General features: G+C 39.8%; 1 protein-coding gene across 6 annotated transcripts in view; it reads right to left on the bottom strand.

The window, feature by feature from the left end:
- The window catches only part of PTGER3 (prostaglandin E receptor 3), a 185,258-nt gene that overhangs the window by 134,763 nt on the left and 26,006 nt on the right, over nt 1-24,489 (bottom strand). For 5 of the 6 annotated variants that reach the window (XM_072754878.1, XM_072754875.1, XM_026018091.2 and 2 more), the window contains exon 2: nt 18,235-18,414. In XM_072754878.1, the coding sequence (XP_072610979.1) occupies nt 18,235-18,414 (180 nt within the window). Of the gene's footprint in view, nt 1-8,786; nt 8,979-18,222; nt 18,415-24,489 lie in introns of those variants that run through there. The other variant, XM_072754879.1, reaches the window with a different exon arrangement.

Raw genomic sequence — 24,489 nt, 5'->3', positions numbered from 1 at the left:
TTTACGGTACCCAGAAATAAATACCTGTTCCACCTGGACCTTGGTAAGCTTATGAGGATTTTGTACATTAAGTGATGATGATGATGGGACATGGCACAAATACTGTGAAAATTGATCCTATAGTGGAGTATCCACCCCATTATCCTCCATACTGTAATGGAGTGGGAAGGCCAGAAGGGGGACACTCTCATGCCCCACCGCTCACCTCACGGTCAAGAACTGCCGATTACAGGTGCCAACAACTGAAGAGAGGCCAACAGGGGAGAATCATCAGTCTCGGATCCAAGAGGAGAAGATGTGCATTACATCTCCTACAAGTTAATGACTAACTGTCATCACCCTGGACTCTTGCCTTTCTCTGATGGACTTTTGTTCAAAGAAGCTCCTCCCAACATCCTCCTTCTCCATATAATAACATTCACCTCTTTTGTTGGACTGGTCTATAGTTTTTGCCATCGTTTGCTTGCCCTGAATTGCAATCCTCTGCTCTTCCAAAGAAATCCACTTCTGCTGGTAAAATAACTGACTTTTATTTTTAAGGCAACCGTACCAGGCGGTTTGCCTATATCACCTCTTCTAATATTTACAGCTGCCCTATAAACTAGAAATTATTACCCCCATGGTCCTTGATGGATCAGGAAATGGGGTGACAGACCTGTGTTGTGCTGATCTACGTTAGATGGTGGTGAGAAAGCGCTAAGTGACTCCGCTACATCTCCGCCTGCTGAGATTCACTTTTCTGTGTGTATGCCTCATTATTTATTTTTCCTGGATTTCACTTGATGATGTTATCAGAGCGACTCTTCAAAATACCTCTTCTGGGTTCCCCCCCAAAATTAAAAATAGAACTACCATACAATTCAGCAATTCCACTTCTGGGTATATACCTGAAGGGAACAAAATCACTGCCTCAAAGAGATACCTGCCCGGCCCCCCATCCCCACACCCCCCGCACATTCATGGCAGCATTATTTACGATAGCCAAGACATGGAAACCACATTCTTCCCATATATATAATGGGATGGAGTTTATTCATCCACGAAAAGAAAAAAATCTTGCCACTTGAAACATGGATGTACCGTGCAAACATTTTGCTACATAAAATAAATAAAGACAAATACTGTATGATATCACGTCATATCAAATACCGTGTGGAATCTGAAAACACCAAAGTCATAAAATAAGGTAACAAGCTGGTGGTTGTAAGAGGTGGGAGGTAGAAGGGCTGGTGAAAAAAATAGGTAAAGATGGTCAAAAGGCACAAACTTCTAGTTGTAAGACAACTAAGTTCGGGGAGTGTAATCTACAGCATGATGACTATAGTCAATGATACTGTGTTACATATTTGAAAGTTGCTGAAAGAGTAAATCTTTAAAGTTCTTATTACAAGAAAAAATTATAAGTATATAAGTATAAGTGAATTGGACTTGTGACAATCACTGTGCAATCTATATGTATATCAGGTCATTATGTTGGGGGCACCTGGGGGGCTCAGTGGTGGAGCATCTGCCTTCGACTCAGGCTGTGATCCCAGGGTCCTGGGATCGAGTCCTGCATCGGGCTCCCCGCAGGGAGCCTACTTCCCCCTCTGCCTCTCTCCCTCTCTCATGAATAAATAAATAAAAATCTTTAAGAAAAGATCATTATGTTGTGCAGCTCAAATGAATACAATATTCTATGACATATCTCAGTAAAACCGTAGAATAAATCAATAAATAAACCATGAAGCCTCTTCTGTGCTACTGGAACCATTTTTTTATCTCACAAAGACATGCACTTAAGCCATAAAGGAAACTTAAATGTCTTTATTTTGCTGTTTCTTGTAAGTGCTTCCTCTTCCTATGAAGTTGACCCACATCCTTATTTTCTCACCCTAAGTCTTGAGAAGGCTGGATAAAATGTGTACGCTTGTGACAGTATTCAGCCTCAGTTAGAAACAGTCGACTTACATCTTCTGAGCTTGCTTTTAATATTAATGATGATAATTTATAATAACATAATAATAACCATTTATTGACTCAGTAACATGCCAGGCACTAGGCAAGTATTTGAATGTATGATTTCATTAAATATTTGCAATAAATTTCTTAACTCTAGGTAAAATTACCTTCATTTATAGCTAAAGAACTAAGGGTTAGAAGGGTTATTTTTTGTAGATGTATTTGTTTATTTTGGAGAAACAGAGAGAAAGCAGGGGGAGGGGTAGTAGGAGAGGGAGAGAGAATCCTCCAGCTGACTCCCCGCTGAGTGTGAAGCCCAACATAGGGCTCCAACCCAGGGCGCTGAAACCGTGACCTGAGCCGAAATCAAGAATCAGACGCTTAACCGACTGAGCCACCCAGGTGCCCCAAAAGGTTAAGTTAACTTGATTAACCTCACTCTACTAATAAATTAACAAATTAATTGGCAAATTAGCAGATTAATAAATTTGCTGTGCCACCAAATGTAGGGTTTTTTTTGTTCCCATCCTTTCAAACAAAAAGCTATATGCTTGGGTCTCCCAAAATAATACTAGGAATGAGTACAGAGATCAGGATGTCTTTTGCCACTTTACCATAGTTTATGGATTCCTCAAGCAATTGATATCGCTACTGTGGCTAATATTATCACTACTAATGCAACAGCAACATCAATACCCCCTACATATTTATTGTACCCATCACTGTTCTGGAATATTTACATATTTAATCCTCATAGCTACCTTATAAAGTTAGTGCAAAAATCCCAACCCTTCATACGCAAAAATCATAAAAGATTAATCATAATACTTTCAGGTATTAAGCCAAAGTTGATCCAGGTCTGACTCCAAAATACATACTTTCATACCTTACTGGTAATCTGACCACAATATTTATCTTCTTTTTTTTAAGATTTACTTATTTATTTAGAGAAAGCACAGATGTGTGAGTGGTGGGAAGGGCAGAGGGAGAGGATCTTCAAGCAGACTCTCTGCTGAGCATGCAACCAGATTGCGGGCTCAATCTCTTGATGCATAAGATCGTGACCTGAGCCAAAACCAAAAGTTGGATGCTTAACCCGCTGAGCCCCACAGGAGCCCCACAGGATACTCATCTCCTGAGAGAAGATCCCACTTATCTAGCTGGCATCTTAGTTCTCGCTTGCCTTTCTCCAAGAAAATCCCTCTCTCTCTTCCAAATGATTGTCTTGGGCAATTGAGAAAGATCCCCTAGGTTTGGGAGGACCATTCTTCACCCAATGAAATGGAGAATGGTGTTCCCCATGAAGGAACTTCAAGTAAGGTATGTAACCATTCATTGTTATTTTATTTTTTAAAATATATTCTCATATTAAAACTTACTCTCATGAAATGAGGTCCATAAATTACTGCATTTTAAAAATTATATTATTAATGACAAACCATATGAAAATCTCCAGGCTCCACTTCTCATGCAAATTACATAAAGATGGCAGACAAATGGGACTTTATCCTTCAAACATTTGTCCTAAGCATCGACTCATTTGATTTGGTTTAATTAACCACCGATTAGTTAAAAAAAAAGAATTAGGTAAAGAGTTACATGTGATTGGGGTGAGCCCATTATGAATAAATGTTAATTGATCCCTGAGATGCCTGAGAATTGTTGACTACAGTTATTATGTTGAAATAGTAGAGATAGCATGCAAAATGAGATCAAAGATAAACTCCAACTTAAAAAAAAAAAAAAAAGATAAACTCCAACATGTACCAATTTTTCAACTTATATGGCTATCGGTGGGTTCCTTTTTGAAATCATTTCCTGGTGACAGATTTCAAGTTTTGGAGATACCAAGATTTCATTTCCATGAGCAAAATATTCCACACCCTTTCTAATTAGTCTGACCAGTTCTGTGGAAATCATAGCAGCTCGTCGAAGAGAATCCTGGTGAATGAATGAAATGTCAGCTATACCAAATAGATTTTTGCCTGCTAGGAACAAGGGAAGAAAGACTCAAAAAGAGAGGGCAGTTTTTCTCTTTCGTAAAGGCAAAATATTCTCCGTTCTGGAACTGCACTATATTTTGCAGAAGAAGTTTGAGCAAACCTCAAAATTACGCAGGGGAGATGATAAACGGATGGCTTTACTCCTGACAAAGGCCGGTCCTCCCTCTCTTCCATCTTGAATTGTACATACCCTTCCGGAGTCCCTCTGTAATTAGGAAGCAAATAAAAGTACTTACTGCTCTTCAGCTTCTCAGTGAGACTGCTCCTGAGTTGCCTTATCAGCAGTTGCCTTATCAGAGTGTAGAAGGCAAAACAACAACAAAAAAGAAACAGAACACGAAGAGGAGGAAGGAGATGTGTGCTAAGTAACCTGAATCATGATAAACTCACATTCTGAAAAACCCACAGGCCTGGACAGGAAGTAGAAATATGGCCTTTCCCTACAACCATCTGCTGCCAAGCAGCTGATGCTCCCTCCACCACAGAAGTAATTACATTTCTAACTAGGAAGGATCAGAATGTGTGCAGGATGGTGCACATGCCCAGGGTGGGCAGATGGACTCTCAGATTTTTTGCTAAGAATCTTGTTAGTTGACTCTGTTCGGTACTGTTGGAAAAGCTGCCTCCCCTCCACGATCGTGGCTGTTTGAAAACGCCCAGGCATCGCGGTAGTCAAAACCTTTCCTTCATGGGGCCTTAGTGGAGCCCTCAAAGATAAACCTGAAGCTTAAGAAAATAATCACAGTAGTAATTCCTTGCTCAGGGATTCCAGGCCAAATATGTTCTAACCTGAAAGCAGGTGAGAACCCCAGCGTCACTCCTCACTAGCTCAGTGGACTTGTGTAGTGACTTATCCTCCCTGAGCTCCAGCCTTTTCATCTGGAGGGTGGTGATACAATCCCTACCTTGTAGCACTGGCATGAGACTGTGAGGACATATGTATATTGCTCATGAAATGATCTTTGCCACTATTGTTATTATCACCATTATTATTAGTGTTCGTGTTCACTTAGAACCACTCTTTTTCCCTTTCTAGGAGTTTGATTCCTTTTCTTTTCTATTAAAACGCCCAGTTTAAAGCAGGTGTGTTCAAAATGAGTGAATAATTCAAGAAATAATTCAAGACACAAGATCTAGAAAACGGGGTATCTAACAAAAAAGAGGCAAAAGGATCAATGGCAAGAAACCTAGGATACCAGAGGGGGTAAAAATTATCAGATGGGCTTGGGCACCTGGATAACTGTGAGGCTTAGTCTTTGGCACAAAGTAAAGCTAATAAGTAAATTTAACTCATTAAGTTCTTAACTCTAGAAAAAAGAAAAATGTGTCCAAGAAAGGCAACACAATCACAGTACCATGATTCACAGTACTATGATTATCTGCATTGTCAGAAAAATGCAAACGCTGAATATCGATTTAATAAAAATTGTGTTATAACTATAATGGGCAAATGGATGAGGAGAGAGCTAAATCCAGCAAAATAAATCAGCATACAGCATCAAAAGTTAATGAAGCAAGAGACAGCAGCACAAGTACATTAGTTAGAAATATGGTAATATATTCTAGAAAAATGCTGAAGAAAAAAGCTGTAAGTGACTTCCGTAAAGCAAAGTGCTGGCAGTAGGGCTACACTGAGAACAGAGCCTTTCAACACTATCTGACCTTTTAAAGGAATGCTCATACTATTGTGATCAGAAAATAAATTGTATTTTAAAAACAAAATACACACCTCAACACCCCAAAAACAAATAATCCAATTAAAAAATGGGCAGAACACATGAACAGACACTTCTCCAAAGAAGACATCCAGATGGTCAACAGACACATGAAAGGATGCTCAATGTCATGCATCATCAGGAAAAGATAAATCAAAACCACAATGAGATGTCACTTCACGCCTGTCCGAACGGCTAAAACCAAAAACCCAAGAACTAGCAAGTGTTGGGGAGGACGTGGAGAAAAAAGAACCCTCCTGCACTGCTGGTGGGAAGACACACTGGTGCAGCCACCCTGGAAAACAGTGTGGAGGGTCCTCAAAAACTTAAAAATAGAGCTACCCTATGATCCAGTAATTCCACTACTAGATATTTGCCCAAAGGCTACAAAACACGAATCCAAAAGGATATGGGCACCGTTATGTTTATTGCAACATTATTTACAGCGGCCTAATTATGGAAACAGCTCAAGTGTCCATCAACCGTGGATGGATAGAGAAGATGTGGTATATATATATGTAACGGGATATTATTCAGTCATAAAAAGATTGAAATCTTGCCATTTTCAATGATACGGGTGGAGCTAGAGAGCATAATGCTGAGTGAAATAAGTGAGTCAGAGAAAGACATACCACATGATTTCACTCATACGTGGAGACGAAACAGATGAAAACAAAAACAAGGGGAAAAAAAGAAGAGACACAAACCAAGAAACAGACTCTTCACTATAGAGAACATACTGATGGTCACCAGAGGGAGGTCGGGGGGGGGGGGGGCGGCGATGGGTGAAACAGGTGCAGGGGATTGAAGAGTCCACTTACGATGAGCACTGGATGACGCACAGAAGTGCTGAGTCACTGCATTGTACACCTGACACTAATATGACACCGTATGTTAACTACACTGGAATTAAAATTAAACACTTGATAAAATTTTTGAAGAAAGGAATGCACATTTGAGACATAATGGACATCTCACACACACACACGCACGCACATGCTGATAAGCCCAAGTGTATGAAAATCTACACGACCCAATCGTCCTGATATTTATGGAACCAAAAATAAAGAAGTAAATAAGACCCAGCCCGTAACAACAAAAACTAGGATTTGATAGTTTGGATGAGGAGCCAAGGGAAAAGCAGCCAGAAAACCTTAACAAGTAGAAGACGTGGCTCCTGTATTCAGGGATCTTGTGATTTGGTTGAGACAAGAGAGCGATCTCAAAGGAGAAGAAGAGCCACCTAAAAATTCTCTTTAGAGAAAAAAAAGGAACAAACTTTTTCTGGGCCTTGCTATCTGTCTCCTACGAGCTATTTTTCAAGATTCAAAAGACATGACATTCCAGAGAGAGAGGAGAATCACGTTTTTCGGTTAGAAGATACCACACAGATAGGCCAGCCCTGATCATACAGATGAGGCAACTGAACCTAGAAGCAGCTGCGTATCTTTCTCAGACACACACACCCTACGTGGGACCAGAACCAGTTCTCTAACACTATTTGTGTGTTCTGGTGAATGCCCAACACTAAATTCGCAAGACTGGGCTAGAGTCGCTTAAGATGATAATATAATAATTAATTTTTAATGTTGTTCCATCAATGAAACGAGCATAATAAAATAAATTAACCATCGACCACTTATATAGCGCTTTCAAAAGTGTCCTCGTCTTCGTTGCCTTATTTAATCCTAATAATGTTGCACTGATGAGAAAATGCAAAGTGCGGAGTGGCTCGCTGAATTGTCAAGCACAAATAACCAGGGAATAGCAAATCAGATAACTGGGCATACGTGTTCTGACTTCTTTCCCAATGTTGGAAATTTTTCTTTTGCATTATGACCCCCCCAAAATTTTATAGAGCATTTTTCGATGGGGTGATTTTGTTTAAAATATCCTTTAAAATATTTTAAATTAAACATATAACATCTTAGCAGTGGTCAATAGTAATTAAGAAAATTAACATATTACGTATCTCATCTTTCGGTGAAAAATTCTGCTGAAGGGATAGTCTAACAGGAATATTCAAAATTGCTTTAGTGAGGAGACAATCTGGGATGAGGATAAAGGCCATGCATACCTAATTAGGGCTGCACAACATTTAAGACAATGGTTCCTCTTGGGAATAAGTCAATATTATCTCTCCAAGAATTTCGAAGTAAAAACTAATTTTGTCCTTATCATCCTTAAAAACATTAGATCCTCCCCCACCCCACAAAAAAAAAAAAAAAGATTTAAATCATGGAATGTTGAAAATAAATTCAAATAGCTTTTCCTCTAAAAGTGGCTTTTCATGGATCTTCTAAGGGAGAAGACTCCAAACCACTGATTCATGAAAATCCGCCTGCAGCATTACGCACGCTGCGCACGGGCCAAGTCCTGTAACACATCCGAATGGAGGATGGCTTGGTATCAAAGAGCTGTTTCCAACAGACAAATGCTTCAGTGCTTTGAGATCTCATTTCCATCTTCCTCAATAAGGCTAGAACAATGCAAAGATGAATGTCATTAATCGCTCCAGACTTTTCCCTGTAGAGAAACACAAACTATAAACATCAAGACAGCATTTTACTAAAAGCTTTAAGTGTTGGCGTAAAGCATCATTAATTTTGCATTAGTAAGAAGATCTGTAAGTGTGTGCCTTGCATCCTCGGGGGCAGGGGATCGATGATAAGGTCACCCTCGCTGCCTCCCTTCCGAGTTGCAAGGCAAAGACATAGCACATGCAGACGCGGGCATTTGGATGAATCCCTCCAACAGGGACATAACAGGGGCAGCACAGGAAGTGGCATTCTGACCGCCTAGATTGTCCCCGTGTAAGAGACTGCATTTTTCAGGTGGGGTGATGGTTTTTTTTTTTTTTTTTAATTGACTTTTAAATAGCTTCGTTTTAAATCTCTCTTGCTGGGTCAGCACAAGGGAAAACCGAAACAAGCTCTTTGTTGTAAGGCAAATGCATCACTGAATTACTCCTAATTTTAAATTAAAAAAAAAAAAAAGAGTACTTTTACTTTCGACCTGCGTTTGGTGAGTAGCCTGTACGGTCCCTCTGCTTGTTGGGATTGTGTTATTTTTCTTTTCCCCACTGTGATGGTAATTTTTATTTTTTATTTTTTTTTAAAGATTTTATTTATTTATTCACGAGAAACACACAGAGAGAGGCAGAGACCCAGGCAGAGGGAGAAGCAGGCTCCATGCAGGGAGCCCGAGGCGGGACTCGATCCCGGGACCCCGGGGTCACGCCCTGAGCCCAAGGCAGACGCTCCACCACTGAGCCCCCCAGGTGTCCCATGATGACAATTTTTAAAAATGATTGCAGCTCCTCTTTTAATGATTCTATCCCTGGTTATATTGCTTTACTATTACGGGCCTATAACGAGATGTCGGGAATGTTCACATTCACAGGGAAGTAGTTAGTTGACTTAGGCTCCAGTTTTGGATTTTAGCTTCTAACCAAACATGGAAGGTCATGAGTTTCCGCGAATCATCAAGACTCTCTGGCATGGAGAATTCCTAACCTGTGTCCATCAATTTCCAAGACGTTCACAGACAAAATTCAGGAGGGCTGTACAGTCTCTGCGACTGGAAAAAAATTCTCTATCCTCTCTGCGAGGAGAGGATCCATACCTTTCACCCGGTTACCCGAGGAGGCCCGATCCCCCAGTGATTAAAAACCAGTGTCCCACCAGGTATATTCCAGTTAGATCTAATTTGAAGAGCCCCAATTGGTGGGGATTGTTTCAGAATTGGGTTCTTCCAGTGTTCTTTTCAAAGTCCAATTCAAACAACCTTGTATATTATATTCAAAAAGACTTCTTTTAAAAACTCTTAGGCATGAACACTGATTATCCGTAGACCTGCCTTACTTGGCCTCAGAAATTTACAGTAGACCAAGGAAAATTCTTGTTCTAACTTTTTGGGGTCAGATTTGGAGTTTAAGTTTTTCAACTTCCCATACCATACAAACCAGAGACTTAAGTTTTAGTCACGGAGACCTACGTGAGTTGAACTTTGTCTCCAAAATGTGTGGTAACAGCTCAGTGCTTGAGGTTCTGCAGACTGGCATGACATCAGAAAAACAGGCCAGTAAAGAGACGTTTGCCCAGAGCTGGACGGCTCTTTGACAAAAATCATCTTTCAGATTAGATAAAGCTGCTGGAGCTCTGTTACACAAACCAAATGTGCAAAACCCCCATAAAAGACAGAATTTGCTAAGTCAGTTCTCTCCTACTGAGGCACCTGTGTGGAAATGTGAACTTAAGAGGAATTACAACAGATTTTTAAACATCCTGGGAGAAATGGGCTCATTCCCTTTAGATAACCCTTTGAGAGACATATAACCCCAGGGCCTCTTATCAAGAACAAAATAGGGATTGGAGACATCAATAGAAAGATGATACTTCCTAAGAAACTGTACCTCCTCATTTGTGAATAGGTTTATGTGATTACAGAAGTGGATCTGGGCCCGAGGTGATCCAGGCATTGTTGTAGTGGTAGTGCCACATTTTTGTGCAGTCAGACACCAACTGGCATTCTAGGGCCTGCTGCTTCGGGGAGTGCCAGGGTGGTGCCTTTTGGATCCAAGATCTCACAGATGGCCTTGTGCTGCAAACCCTCAGACACACAGCACCCTCTCAAAGGCCATGGCCCTTGCTCTAAGGCAGAGGTTCTCAAATGGGAGTAATCAGATCCCCCATAGTGTATTTAGCAACATCTGAGAACATTTCTTTTTCTTTTTAAAGATTTTATTTATTTATTCACGAGAGACACAGAGAGAGGCAGAGACACAGGCAGAGGGAGAAGCAGGCTCCATGCAGGGAGCCCGATGTGGGCTTTGACCCCGGGACCCCAGGGTCACGCCCCGAGCCAAAGGCGGACGCTCAACCACTGAGCCACTCAGGCGTCCCTGTCTGGGAGCATTTCTGATCATCACAGCTAGTAAAGTATTACCATCATCTGGTGGGTAGAGGCCAGGGATACTGTTAAACAGCCTGCAATGCACAGGACAGCCCCCATAACAAAGAATTATTTGGCCCAATAAGCCAAGGGGCTGAAGTGGAGAAATCCTGCCCCAAGGCCATGCCTTTGGCCCATTCTGAGAGATTATATGCTCTATTTCGACCTATACTTCTCAGAGGGCCACTAGAAGTTAGTTTGAATGCCTTGGAAATTATAATTTGGGACAGCATGAAGTGAAAAAGTATCCTAACGTGCCCTCCCCTTCCCAACTAATACTCATTCCTTTCTCCAAAATGCAGGTTAACCGTCATCTTCTGCAGGAAATGATTTCCTATTTTGGCATCAACTCTCCTATATGCTTACTCTGTTACCAACCCTGATCAAATTATCTCCTATTCCCTACCAGATTATACATTCACTGAAAACTGATATTTTAGGAAAAAAAAAATATCCGTGAGTCTTAACTCCCACCAGAATGCGTGGCACAGGGTAGGTACAACAACAAATACATGTTGAAGGAAAGAACAAGCTCAGAGGACTGGCTTGGATTCTGAGCACCCAGCCTCCAAACTGGATTTGCTCAAAATGGTTATGGGTGAGCGCAACAACCCCCGAAGAATATCTAAGGATATTCTTGAGCTCATGTTCTCCAAGGACCTGAAACTGGGCAGTGCCTCACTGTACGGCATGTAGGTTCTACCTTCTGTAGACCAGAAATGCCACCATGATATTCAGCCGATGCTACAGAGCAAAGAACATAGGGACCATAAGATCTGGTTCGGAGCCTCGGAGCCCATGGAGAAACCATGGTCAGAGCTCTCCCTAAATACCTTTTCTTAGGAGGAAGAAGGGAAAGCCTGATGTGCTACTTTTATTGAGCTTGGCTTAGCCGCCTATGTTCTGCAGAACACCTCCCTTCAGTAAAGAAGGAAGGGGTAGATTGGCCTGAAGGGGTACACAGAACAGGGTATAAACGCAGGCAGTCCAGCGTTTGTCTCTGCCAGGAATCAGCTCATACCCATCCCTAGGTACAAATCTATCAACGAGATTGACTACAAACCAGGAAAATTCCTTGGTTGGCTGCCTATAGATTATACTAGAATCTGAAAAAAAAAAAAAAAAAAGAGGATGGACTAAATTGAGAATAATTGATAAATATGTGTTTGTATCAAAAACCAAAAATCTGGGATTATAATACGAATAGATATGTTGAAAACGGGAAAAGAGCACATCGGATCTACAGCAAGTCAGTGATGACATGTACTGTACACACTTAGGGGACGTAAAACAAAACGGTATCATCATCCAGGTAGCACAACATGACATTGTGCTGTTATTTGACAAAGCGTGTCAAGTAGGATTTCAGCAAAATCTTTAACACAATTATAAATAAAATATTCCTGACACGAGTTGGCTTCAGGAAAAAAAGACAGGGACATTTCAGAACATTCAACTTTATTTTCCATTGACAAACACAACATGGAAAACATACATTTATCAAATACAGAGACTAGCTATGACTTGAATGCCATCAAGGTTTTGATGTAGTTTTCAAAGTCCCTTTTACTCTCTGTCTCCACAATACTGAAGACCCGCCTTTAAAATATATTGGAAGATGTGTTTAACTACACTTAGGATACCTCAAAACAACAACAACAACAACAACTTTACATAGAGATGACAAAAGTATAACTTCCCACTTAACCAAGTGTGTAGGGATAGGAGGCTGAATGGGAAAGATGGAGAAACATATGCCTTCTCTGCTGAGCTTTACTTTACTGATGAAAGTGCCAACGATTTCAGTTCTTACTTAAATACACCACGTGAATGGCACTTACGCTCACTTATTATAAACAGAGGATGATAATCTGTGCCTAGTTTTAACCCGTTTGTGTAAAGCGATGTTCAACTTTATGCTATTGATACATACACATCTGGTAAAGGAAGAGGGAGAAAGTAAAATATGTCATACAAATTCCACACATCTATATGGGAGGGAGAGCATGTAGCAGTCAGTGACGACTTGGGGGAACTCAACACCTGATCCTACAGAAAAGAATACGGGCCACTCCTTGCTTTGTCCTTCTGACATTCACGTGTATAAAGATGAATGTGGTCCCTCCCTCTCTTTGATTCTGCGGAATGGCTTAAAAGGATGAAGAATTTTAACAAGTCGGAAATGTGCACGGTTCCCTCCACGACTTTATGGTCTCCACCCCCGTCCCTTGCCTGCTCCACACAAGTACCTCTGCAGGAGTTGAAAGAACACTGGAGTGAGTCGATGCGTCATATGCATTTTTCTCTGCTTAATATTACAGCGTTGACTTCCACACAAACAGAAAACATATAAAGAAACCACTCTCAAATAACTATTAAGTTTTGGCGATGGGCTACCTTTTGCCTCGATATCCAATTCACTTTCATTAAAAGGCCAAAATACTCTGTTTCTAAAGCAATTGATGAAAGAATTTAAGAGCCGCACTTTTGAAAATAACCTTAGAGGTGGAGTCATCTCCAAAATGCTCAAAAAGCTTGAAAAGTTTGGTTTTTGTTCCTCAGGATGATCTGTTTCCATCTTATCTTTACTCCTATAATAAAATGATTCCATCAAAGCTGATTTATCCTAAAAACCAGAGTCAGATCTGCTTCGTATATTAAGGCATAAGCGTGCTAGAAATACAAAGCTGTTCTCTATCCTCTTAAAAACAATCCCAGTTCCACCAACAGTAAATATTTCTGTTACTTTCCACTCTGTTGAGAAAATGAATAAACAGGTTGGAAGCAAAGGGTTTGGCACCACAGTCTCATTCCTAATGAAGAAATATGTAATCCAGTAAATATTTGAGCTGTTGATATTAAATGGATGGATTTAAAACTTCTGGAAATGAAAGTTTTCATTCTCAATAAAGAAAACGATATATCAATGACTATCGTATATATATCTGATTGAATTGTTTTTCCAGAGAATCAAACAGTACTCAGTTTATGCTAATCATAATGTAATGGTTTACAATTCAACTTGCACAAATTATAAACCTTTAAACAGAATCCTCGTTTTAGGAATTATAAAATAGAGAATATGTAAAATAAAAATTCTGTGCTCTTTTGCTCTTTAAAAGAGTAGAGAACAGGGACAAGTGAGAAAGGAGATGTTACGTAGCCTGTTTTGAAGGTATCGTTCCATCTGACTTTAACATGAATTGTTGATCTCTTTGTAAAAAAAAAAAAAATTGCCTTAATTCTAGACTTGGGGAAGGTCTTTCTGAAATAGGCATAGTCTCAGTGTTCCCTTTGTCACTCTGAGAATAAGGCCACTCTGCGCTATTCTTTTTGCTTTCTCCACTTTTATTCAAGGTGGACTCAATCCAAAAAAGGCATTCAGGGAAGAAGACATGTAAAAGATTTTACTGATAAGTATAGATATGAATTCCTAATAAAATTGAAACCTTTTGGGTGGGAGTAATTCAGCTGACTATAAATTTTCTTATGAAACCACTGCCTATATAAATGATGCCAATATAATGGAGTTTTAATTTTAAAATTTTCCCTAATTCTCTGATTCATGCCCAATATGTAATCACCACCAGTTAGTTGTCTTAGAATACTGAACTGATACAGCTCTGTAACGAATGTGCATGTGAGTTTTAGGTTGATTTTCAAATTTATAAATTGGTTTTATCAAAATCTATGTTAGGAAACATCACAGATGTATGTCACCTCTTATCGGAATTTTATTGCAACTCAGATGATAGCCCTCTGGACGTAGCCACAGTATTGAATATTCTTCATTTTCGAATTGATATAATCTCATTCATTGAACAATTCTGCACATTTATTTAAACCTCAATTTTAGCAGTTTTTGAGACATGAAAGCACAAAACAGCAATAAGCAACGTCTCTAAAGATTTGGCATAGGTGATGGTCTAAACTTTTCACATGGATAAATCACAGAAATTTTAATTTTTCCACATTAAGCTTTTAATATGTTTGTAGGGTTAAATACTCTGCGGTCTTTGTGTGTCACTCATCTTCTGGCATCTTGTTTATTTTGAGAGAAGCTTTTGGGGTCAAAGTATTTAAAAAAAGTAAGCAAGAATATATGTGCCTAAAATTTCAACAATAAAAATTTTCTCACTTTCTGTCTCTACTTAATCCCAATAGAAAAGAACCATTAAGTTATTATTGACATGGGAAAACTGAAAAATAATCACAAATTAGGACTCAAGGCCAAGAGATATATAAAAAGCATAAGTGAATAAAAGGTCTAATTCATTTGAAAATCTACTGTTAGAATATCACCACAGATTGACCACCTTTTAGAAACACTGTTTTGCATTGAGAGTTTCTAGTTGGTCCATCACTCGATGGCATCGTGGTCCCAGGGTCTCCTACAGTTAACTTTTCCACGAGCTTCCACAATTTATTCTATCACACAATCGAGAGACCTTTAATATAATAAAGGAGTGTGAAGTAGAAATACATGTGCACTTTTGGACTCATCATCATTTAAATCTGTCATGATTAAACACATTTACTTAAAATATCTTGGTGTACAGCATCAGGCAAATTTGGTAAATTTTAAGATAATACGTTTTATTTCTTCCATCTAAAATAGTTTTGAGATATGCGCTGCACTGATTTTACTTGAAAAGTCAAATATTCTTATTGAATAGCATGTCATCATTTCCTTCTAGGACACAGCACAGCTGTCTAAAGTCATCATTTAGAAAATCGGCCCTGCTATGTAAAATCTACAACAGCTGATTGTACCTAAATTTCGACATTGTACTCACTCACTTCTTCCCACGTGGCTTCCCTAGGCCTCTCTTTTTTTAACCAATGTTGTCAAGTTAAGAATTGTCATAATTTATTGTCATAATTTATGCGCACGTCTTCTTTTCCTGCTCAGACATATACATAGATACACAAAGTATACGAGAATGAATTTAAAGGCCAATAAGCTTAAACTTGGAAACACAGAGTCTTCTGCTGTGACTTCAGATGTCCCCTTCCTGACCACGTCAAGGGCCTCTGTACGACATCTCCCAAATCTATCATCCCAAAGGCTGAAATCATTTGGGACTTCTATTTCTTATCAGGTTTTCCCCGGACGAACAAATGGCTGCCTAGGTAACAAAACACAGGCCATTTGCATAATTTTCCCTTCTCCACTGCCTTTTCAAACTTGTTGAAAAACTGCCATTTGTCCACTCCTGCCATGTATTCCTGGGCAGAAACGTATTTTGTACTTCAGGATAAGTTTCGGGCTGTTTTTGTCTTTATGCATTTCTGTGTTTTGATGGAAAGTGGTTATTTCTTTGACAGTAATCTCCATTACCATTTGGAAGTATCAGTCCCTTAAATTATTAATACACAGAAAGCACTTTGTGGCACAGCAATACGATACTACACACTTGAAGATAAATTCATATTTTTGTAATTAAATAAGCAGAGATCATTCACTTTATCAGCTGGGTGGACTTTAATGGCATGCAGGCCTTCAATCATATGGCAAGCACCTCACTGATGTGCGCGGGTTTTAGCAGCCATTTATTCATTCATTCATTGAATAAGTACTGAACACTTCCTATAGTTCAGGTGTTGTCCTAGGTGCTGGAGGGAGAAACGAATCACACTCGCACCCTTAAATCCACGCTGTGTGTGTCATGATCTATCTGATTATGACCTGGGACCAGAGGACCATTCAAGAGGTCAAGCCTCTTTACTGTAAGGTAATTTAAGTGCACTTTTTTTCTGGGAAAAGGAGGTAGTTGTGTCTAATTCTTCATAAGGTGGCCTGTGGGATACCCCAATTCTATAGCGCAGAGAGCTTTTACAACAGGGCTGAGTATTAGGTATCATCATTTTTTCTAAAATGTAGGCCAGTGGAACCATCGTGAATTTACATAAACACTCTCAGCAGACCCTGCTTTCTCACTCAGTTTGACACAGTATTTCATAATTATAATAATAAATTGATTATTCTTAACTGACCTAGGATGATTTATATATTAACCTAGTAGATAGATATATGATACTTGTTAAAATCAATTATTCCTTAAATGCCTACGAAACACAGGGGAAAAAGTAGCTACTACAAAGACGTATAAAATAAGTCTCAAGTTTTTGAAAACTTTAGGAATGCAGTAACATAAGCTGTAAATTAAAAATCTTTGTGAGAAAATGTTAACGAGTTTGCAAAATGAATGCTCCAAAGAATACAAAGAGCATTTTGTGTAGGCCTCACTTAAAAGATTGTTAAGTTTGTTGGGGAGGTTTTCCTAAGTGCAACTCTCGAAACTTAGTGTAATAATCTGCTTGTGCTAAAAAGATATCAAACTTAACTATGAAGGTTTGTACACATGTAGAGTATAAGAAAAACATATTAATAATAATAAATATTTATATACAGAGCTACTTTGAAGAGAGGAGAGAGAAAGTGCTGCAAGGGGTCGATACTATTAATTTTCTTATTCTATAAATAGGTCAAACTACGGAAAGTCTTCATGGAACCTTCAAAATATTTATTGGTCCTGGAATCAGAGTTAGTATTTTAATATCCAAAAGACTAGAGAATACTTCTGGTGGAACAATCAGGGAGGATAATTAACCAAAGCACCTATAGTTAGTTCACAAATCAGTTCGTAAATAGCATTTTGAAAAATCACTTCACTGACTCTCATGATCAGATTTATGAATCTCATCCAGGCTTTTAGGAATTAAAAATGTATTCAGAAAGGAGAATACTTAATCATTTGGATAGTCACAAATCCTGTCATATTTCACATACAAGGAATAGGCTCTTATTTAGATAATGAGCAAACCTAATTACTAGCACAACCAAAATTTACACTTCGTAAGTTCAGCAGATAATTTATGTATTGAGCAATATATACATCAGTACCACTGAATATTATGGATATAGTATACGTTTTTTTTTTAATCCTAATGACATGGAGAAGGAAAGAGAAAGAAAGAAAGAAAGAAAGAAAGAAAGAAAGAAAGAAAGAAAGAAAGAGAAAGAAAGAAAGAAAGAAAGAAAGAAAGAAAGAAAGAAAGAAAGGAAGGAAGGAAGGAAGGAAGAAAGGAAGGAAGAAAATGCAGAAGACCAAGGTCTTTGAACAGAGACAAATTTTTGCCTATCTTCAATGATCAATGAATTCAATCCCCCGTGTACTCAGTAACACCGGATGGTTAACTTTGCCCAGCTCATCTCTACCACAGACCAAGATCATTTGTAAAAAAAAAAAAAAAAAAAAAAAGTTTTCATCTCATAAATAATCACATATTCAGCTACAAATGGCAGAGACCCCAAAACACTGGACTGTTATTAATATATTTTCCTCTGTGTTTCAATACTTTTGGCACATAGGGGATTATCTATGCTTCTGAGACCATTCAGCCTTGCATCAAAAATTCTCCTTCAATGCACAAACAGCGGCATGCCAGAGATGCCTAAATTCACAGTAAAGTTTACGGCTACTTGTTGCCAAAAGCTGTGGACATGCAAGTTGATTAGGAATTCTCTTTCATGCTCCTGTCTGTATGATTTCATTGGATAATGAGATAGGCTGCCCTTTCTGTCCATCATTAGAGCAGCTGGAGACAGCATTTGCTACCTGACAAAACTTTCGAAGAAGGATCTTTCTTAGCAGCAGATAAACCCAGGGATCCAAGATCTGGTTCAGTGAAGCCAGGCGAACAGCTATTAAGAAGAAGTTGCATTCTTTCAGCTTTTCGGTGTGAGTCTTGCAGTGCTCGACTGATGTCTGATTGAAGATCATTTTCAACATCATTATCTAAGAAAGAGGGACAAAGAATTGTTCCAAAGATTAACAAGGTCACATGCATCTCCTCTATGCAGTCCTTTGCACAAAGTCTACAGTAAATTGGTTGTTAGATGGAAATGATTGATTCAGACAAACTTTACACTCACGGGACATAGCCCTGAATTAATACAAGACATTCCTACAGATTTTCCCCTATTTTCGGCATTTGACATGATGCAGCTTTTTTTTTTTAAGATTTTTATTTATTTATTTATGAGAGACACACACAGAGAGGCAGAGACACAGGCTGAGGGAGAAGCAGGCCCCCTGCGGGGAGCCCGATGCAGGACTGGATCCCGGGACCCCAGGGTCATGCCCTGAGCCAAAGGCAGATGCTCAGCCCCTGAGCCAGCCAGGCGTCCCTACGATGCAGCTTTTTATAAAAGTGCATGTTCTCAGGCTCTTGGTCATTGGGGCTTAAGAAGCTTGAAATCTCAAAAACACATCTCAAAAGTAGCCAAAGTCATCTGTCTTGTCGTAGAGATTACCAATAGGTTGACACCCTGACGAGAGCCAACACTTCAAGAAACCAAAACATATTTAATCTTAAACGTCAGTAGTTCTATTTGAAAAAAAATTACAGGAAAAAAAGTAGAAGCAGAGAGGGGAAAATAATACTTCTCGCTAGCATTTTCTGAATCCTTACAACTTGCCAGGGCTGTGTCAAGCTCTTCACATGCACAGAATAAACAGTGAGGACAGTATTATTACCGTCTCCTTTTTACAACCACAGAAGCCAAGTTAAACCTCGATGTGAAATGGCTGAGCCAGACGCAAACGAGGTTTACTAACAGTCCTTGACATACGGTGCTTGGTTTCTTTTGGTTTTTGTCTCTCCCTCCTCACCATGTACGCACACTAGCCTGTAAATTCCTGGAGGGCAGGATTTGGGACCATTTTTCCTCCCACTATTAGTATATTCCCAATACTTAGACCAATACTTAATAGATAGTGCTCAATACATATTTGTGAAAAAATATATGATGCATATATGGATATATGACACGTACCATGTATTAATATATTTAATTAAAAAAATATGTGTGACTTCTATAGAAGCAAAAAATGACAGTTCACAGACATCTGAGAGGTTTTGAAGCTCGTTAATAATCAGAAAAATGCAAATTTTGAGAAAACAACAAGTCATTTTTACACCCACTAATTTGACAAAAATGAAGAAATGAGACTTTTCCAAATGTTAGTATGGATGTGGAGCAATAAGGGCTCTTTCACACACCACTAGCTGGGACGTGAACTGGAGCAACCTGCCTGGAAAATACAATGAGCACATTTCATCTGTTACCTGCCCGCAGTCCTACTCCCAGGTATATACCATCCTGAACTCCCGCACCAGGAGCTGTATATATAACTGCTCATTACAGTGGCACTCACAATACCAACCAACAAACCAACCAACAAACAAAACAGAAACACCCCAAAGCCAAACACAGGTTCACATTTGCAAGCAAAGAAAGGCGCTGACGTTATAACTGGCTCCTAAATTCACCTTTCTAATGGTGCACAACTATTAAGCACTTGAAATGTGGCTGGAACAAATTGAGATGTTGGAAGATATAATGATTATATAATGAAACGATAATATTTTTGATATGTTGTATCGAAAAATATATTATTAAAATCAGCATCGCTTCCTTTTTTTTTTTCACTTTTTAAAAAATGTCACTACCAGAAAATGTAGGATTATATATGGGGCTTGCATATGTTGCTCATGGTACATTCTATTGAACCCAAGATCTCTCTTGAGGCCTGCACTTACTTGGATGTCTGTCCTTAGGTCACACAAATTGAAGTCACTATCCCTGAATGAACAAAGCACCCCAGACCACAAGCCCAGAATCCCACAACATGGCCCCACACGCCAGTTATCTTCCAATCTTTCTTTGGCCTCATCCTCTTCGATGCCTTTTGCTCATATTCCAACTTCATCCTGGTTCGGCAACTCCACTCATCTGAATCGCAGCGATAATAGACACCCAGATGGTGACACAGATGTCAACACATCACAGATTCAGCATCCTAACTAGATTCCAGCTATAAAAACTTCAACTTAGGGACGCTTGGGCGGCTCAGTGGTTGAGCATCTCCCTTTGGCTCAGGGCATGACCCTGGGGTCCCGGGATCAAGTCCCACCTCAGGCTCCCTGCATGGAGCCTGCTTCTCCCTCAGCCTGTGTCTCCACCTCTTTCTCTGTGTTTCTCATGAATAAATAAAATCTTAAAAAAAAAATAAAAAATTTCAACTTGGTCTTTTTGAACAAAATTGGCCCACAGATTCTTAAACCAATTACTGGCAAAGGACACAGAAATTTCCAGGTTTCACTTAGAGGACAAATTCATCCCCGGGGCTTACACCATGGTCCTTGACCACAGTACCACCTACTACCTGAACAAAATTATGGTTCTATAAACAGATAAGAACAAGGGAGTGGGAAGGCAACCTGCAGTCATATATTCTTCCTCTAACTTCTTCCAAAGGGATTTTTTCCAAGGGATTTATTCAATAAAAGTAAAAACAACTGTATAAATAAGTCAATGTTCAGCAAAGCATTATCTACACTTGCAAGAAACTGTAAACACATAAATCTCTAACATCAGGAGCAAAGCTTAGTAAAATATGGCCTATTTATATAGTAGTACATGTAAGCATTAGGTGAAAGCAGAGTATAAGATAGTTTATGTACGTAAAGCTATATAGTTATTATAATTAAATTATGTGAAATACATAGACTTGTGGAAGGCAACAGAATTATTATTATGAGACAATAACACCATTAAACGAGCATTAAATTATTTTTAAAAACTGTGTGTACTTAAAACCATTTGCAGCAATGAAAGTCTTTTCTTTAAAGGAAGCTGATGATAACTGCCTTCATTAATAAATATGAATTATCATACGCCAATCTAAAAAAAACTAAGTAAATGCACATCAGGATCTTCTGATGCTGATGCTGGGTCTCAGTCCTGTGAACAGAATGCCACTCTCGGGGTGCACACTGGTGGCCGCCAAAGGCATCCACGACTCAGCCCCTGGGACCTGTGCCTATGTCATCATGCGTGACAAAAAGGCCCCTGGTGATGCGATTCACCCTTGACGTGGGGAGACTTCCCTGGGTGACCTGGGTGAGCTCAGTGTCATCATGTAGGTCCTTAAACCCTGAGGCTTTTGTGCAGCTGCGGTAAGAGGGAGCTCTGTGGGCAGGAGCACGGCCAGAGGCGTACAACACTCCAGACCCAACACACGGGACGGGACCCACGAGTTGAATTAAGGAGTGGAGACGGCTTCCAGAAACTGAAAAAGGGAAAGAACCAAGTCTCCGGGTCTCCTTCAGAGCTTCCAGAAAGGAATGCAGCCCCGTGGACACCTCGATTTTAAGCCAGTGGGATCCACATTAAGCCCCTAACACAACCGTAAGAGAACTCGGTCTCGTGTTAGGCCACTACGTGGCTACTAATCTGTTAGGGAACAACAGGAGACACTGGGCTCCCCGCAGACGTGGAGAGGGCGCAGGGAGGAGGCCGACGCTTGAAAATGATTTACCGTCTCTCAGACATAACACATCTCAGCAAGCCTGTTTACTTTGTTCACTTTCTTAAGAAACTTTCTTTTTTTTTTTTTTAAGATTTTATTTATTTATTCATGAGAGACACAGAGAGAGAGAGGCAGAGACACAGGCAGAGGGAGAAGCAGGCTCCATGCAGGGAGCCCGATGCAGGACTCCATCCTGGGACTCCAGGATCACACCCTGGGCCAAAGGCAGACACTCAACCACTGAGCCACCAGGTGTCCCTAAGAAACTTTCTTTTAAACATAAAGTAAAAGTAAGCTTCATCCCAACTCCTGCTTAAATAACCTCAATTTCTAAACTGGCATCATGTACAAGTGAACTCTCGCTATTCTAGTAACATCAGTTAAATTTTGGTGTGTTTGATAAAACGGTATAAATTCATATTTTCAATCAGTTTGCCTTTAAGAAAAACATGTGTTTACTAATTCTTTTTTTCCTCCCTTTTATAAACTATTGGAAAGGTTGTATCTTGCTCTTTTAATCCCTCACCTCATCCAACAGTTCAACATATTTGACGGCCCACCATCTTCCAGGAAGTGCTCTGGGCCTGGTCTAGAATGATCTAAAAACTAGGGGCGCCTGCGTGGTCCAGTTGGTTAAGCCTCTGACTCTCGATTTCCACTGAAGTCATGACCTCAGGGTCATGAGATCAAGCTCCACGTCAGGCTCAACACTCAGCATGGAGTCTGCTTGATATTTCCTCTCTTTCTCTGCTCCTGCTCCCCACTCTCGTGCTCTCTCTCTTTCATAAATAAAATCTTTAAAAAAAGAAACTCATTAAATTACTCTTCATTTTTTTTTATAAAATAAGGTATAAAAATTTTTCGACTTTTTAGAATCAGGAAAATTAACAAAATTAGTAATTAAAATGGGACTTCAGTCATTTTACACAGTCCTCCTTCATTATTTTAAAATTAGTTTTTATGGGGCTAATAATTTTAAATTATCATTGGGCTGATATAGGTTTCATATGCCTATGTTGATTAGTCCTCTGTAATTTCCCATAATTCACTATGGACAATGCAGTGATTATGAAATTAGGAGACCAAGCTCTGTAAGCAATAGCTGGCGCACAGGGAGAGACACTCCAGCTTTTCCTGGAAATTATGAGCTGTGCAATAGGACAGTAACTAGAATTACAGGCAGTAAGCCTGATACTGAGATTTCCAAATGTCCGCGGGAATGGAAGTGGGGCTCCCAAGTCCATCTAATTTTGAACAGAAACGCAAATTAACATCCATCTGTTGGTTTCCCTATATTTAAGGAGCTTACCAGCGATTACAGTTTTTGCAGATACTGTTCAGACGCTCAGACTTTGGGAGAAAACCTTTGGCATGAATATGCAGATTTCTGGTGGAGTTAATTTTTCCTATTAGTTCCATTTAATTCCTCACACAGGGAAAAAGAGACAAACAGAAACCAGGGTGCTTGGGCGGCACAGAGGCTACTTTTCTTAGCAGATGCATGAACGCCCTCTGCATGACCGCTCCTTCTGAACAGCCTCTCACCATCATCTGGTCAAGGGACCGGGAAGGTTAATTCTGGTGGCCCAGGGACGCAGCCCTTCGGCCAGCGGCGACCTCAGACTCCACGCGACTGTCCCTGCATATCAGCAGGAATAGAGAGCCCCTCCCGCCCCCCATAACCAGGAGCACCACCGTCTCAGCGTCCCCTAAACCCTCCGTCCCCGCCGAGGGTCACGGGCAACTAGTGTGCTCCACCTAAAGGTAAAGAGTGACCTCGGTCTTCCCCAGTGATCGTGACCTCTCACATGTACACAGCGCTACGCAGGGAGGCGGTTAACACTCTGCGTTTGGATTTTGTTTTATTGCAGCAGGATTTGCAACCACACGTTTAAAAATCTTTAGTGCCTCGCTTCCTAATTCAAAAATGCTTTGAGTTATAGGTCATAAATATCTGTTGAACGTGATAAGTGAGCAAACCCAGAAAAATTAACTTGCGGGGGAGGGAATAAAATTGGTAACTTGCCCTTAGGCTCCATTTGGAAGATTTTTAAGCGTTTCCACTTTATTCCTAATGTGCGTGTATAAGAGAATTTTTCCTCAGAGCCAATTTTTATCTACGATGTTTTGTTTTTCACAATCCTCCGTGGTTAGGCTTTGGGAGAGTAACCTGCTTTACTGGAAATGCCCTCTATCATTTGATAAATGTACTATGAACTATACGCTGAAACCAGTCTGGGCCCTTCAAATCACATAATGACATAATTTGAAGGATTATCATGGGAAGAAGCTTCACTGTAGATTCAAGAAATAATTGCAGTCTTGCCAGTCTGGTTACAACTCTGTTCTCGGGCTCCCAAACCATCTCAGTACTCTATACCCCACTGTTTCAGAAGCTTCTCCTGCCTTATCTAATCTCAGAGCTGAATATAAACAGCTCGTAAACATGTTTTTAAAAGGTTACTAGAAGTCGCGTTATTTCATCATACTATTATG

This window comes from Vulpes vulpes, chromosome 3, assembly GCF_048418805.1.
Source record: "Vulpes vulpes isolate BD-2025 chromosome 3, VulVul3, whole genome shotgun sequence".
Lineage (NCBI taxonomy): Eukaryota > Metazoa > Chordata > Mammalia > Carnivora > Canidae > Vulpes > Vulpes vulpes.
This window is presented reverse-complemented; position numbering and strand designations above follow the sequence as displayed.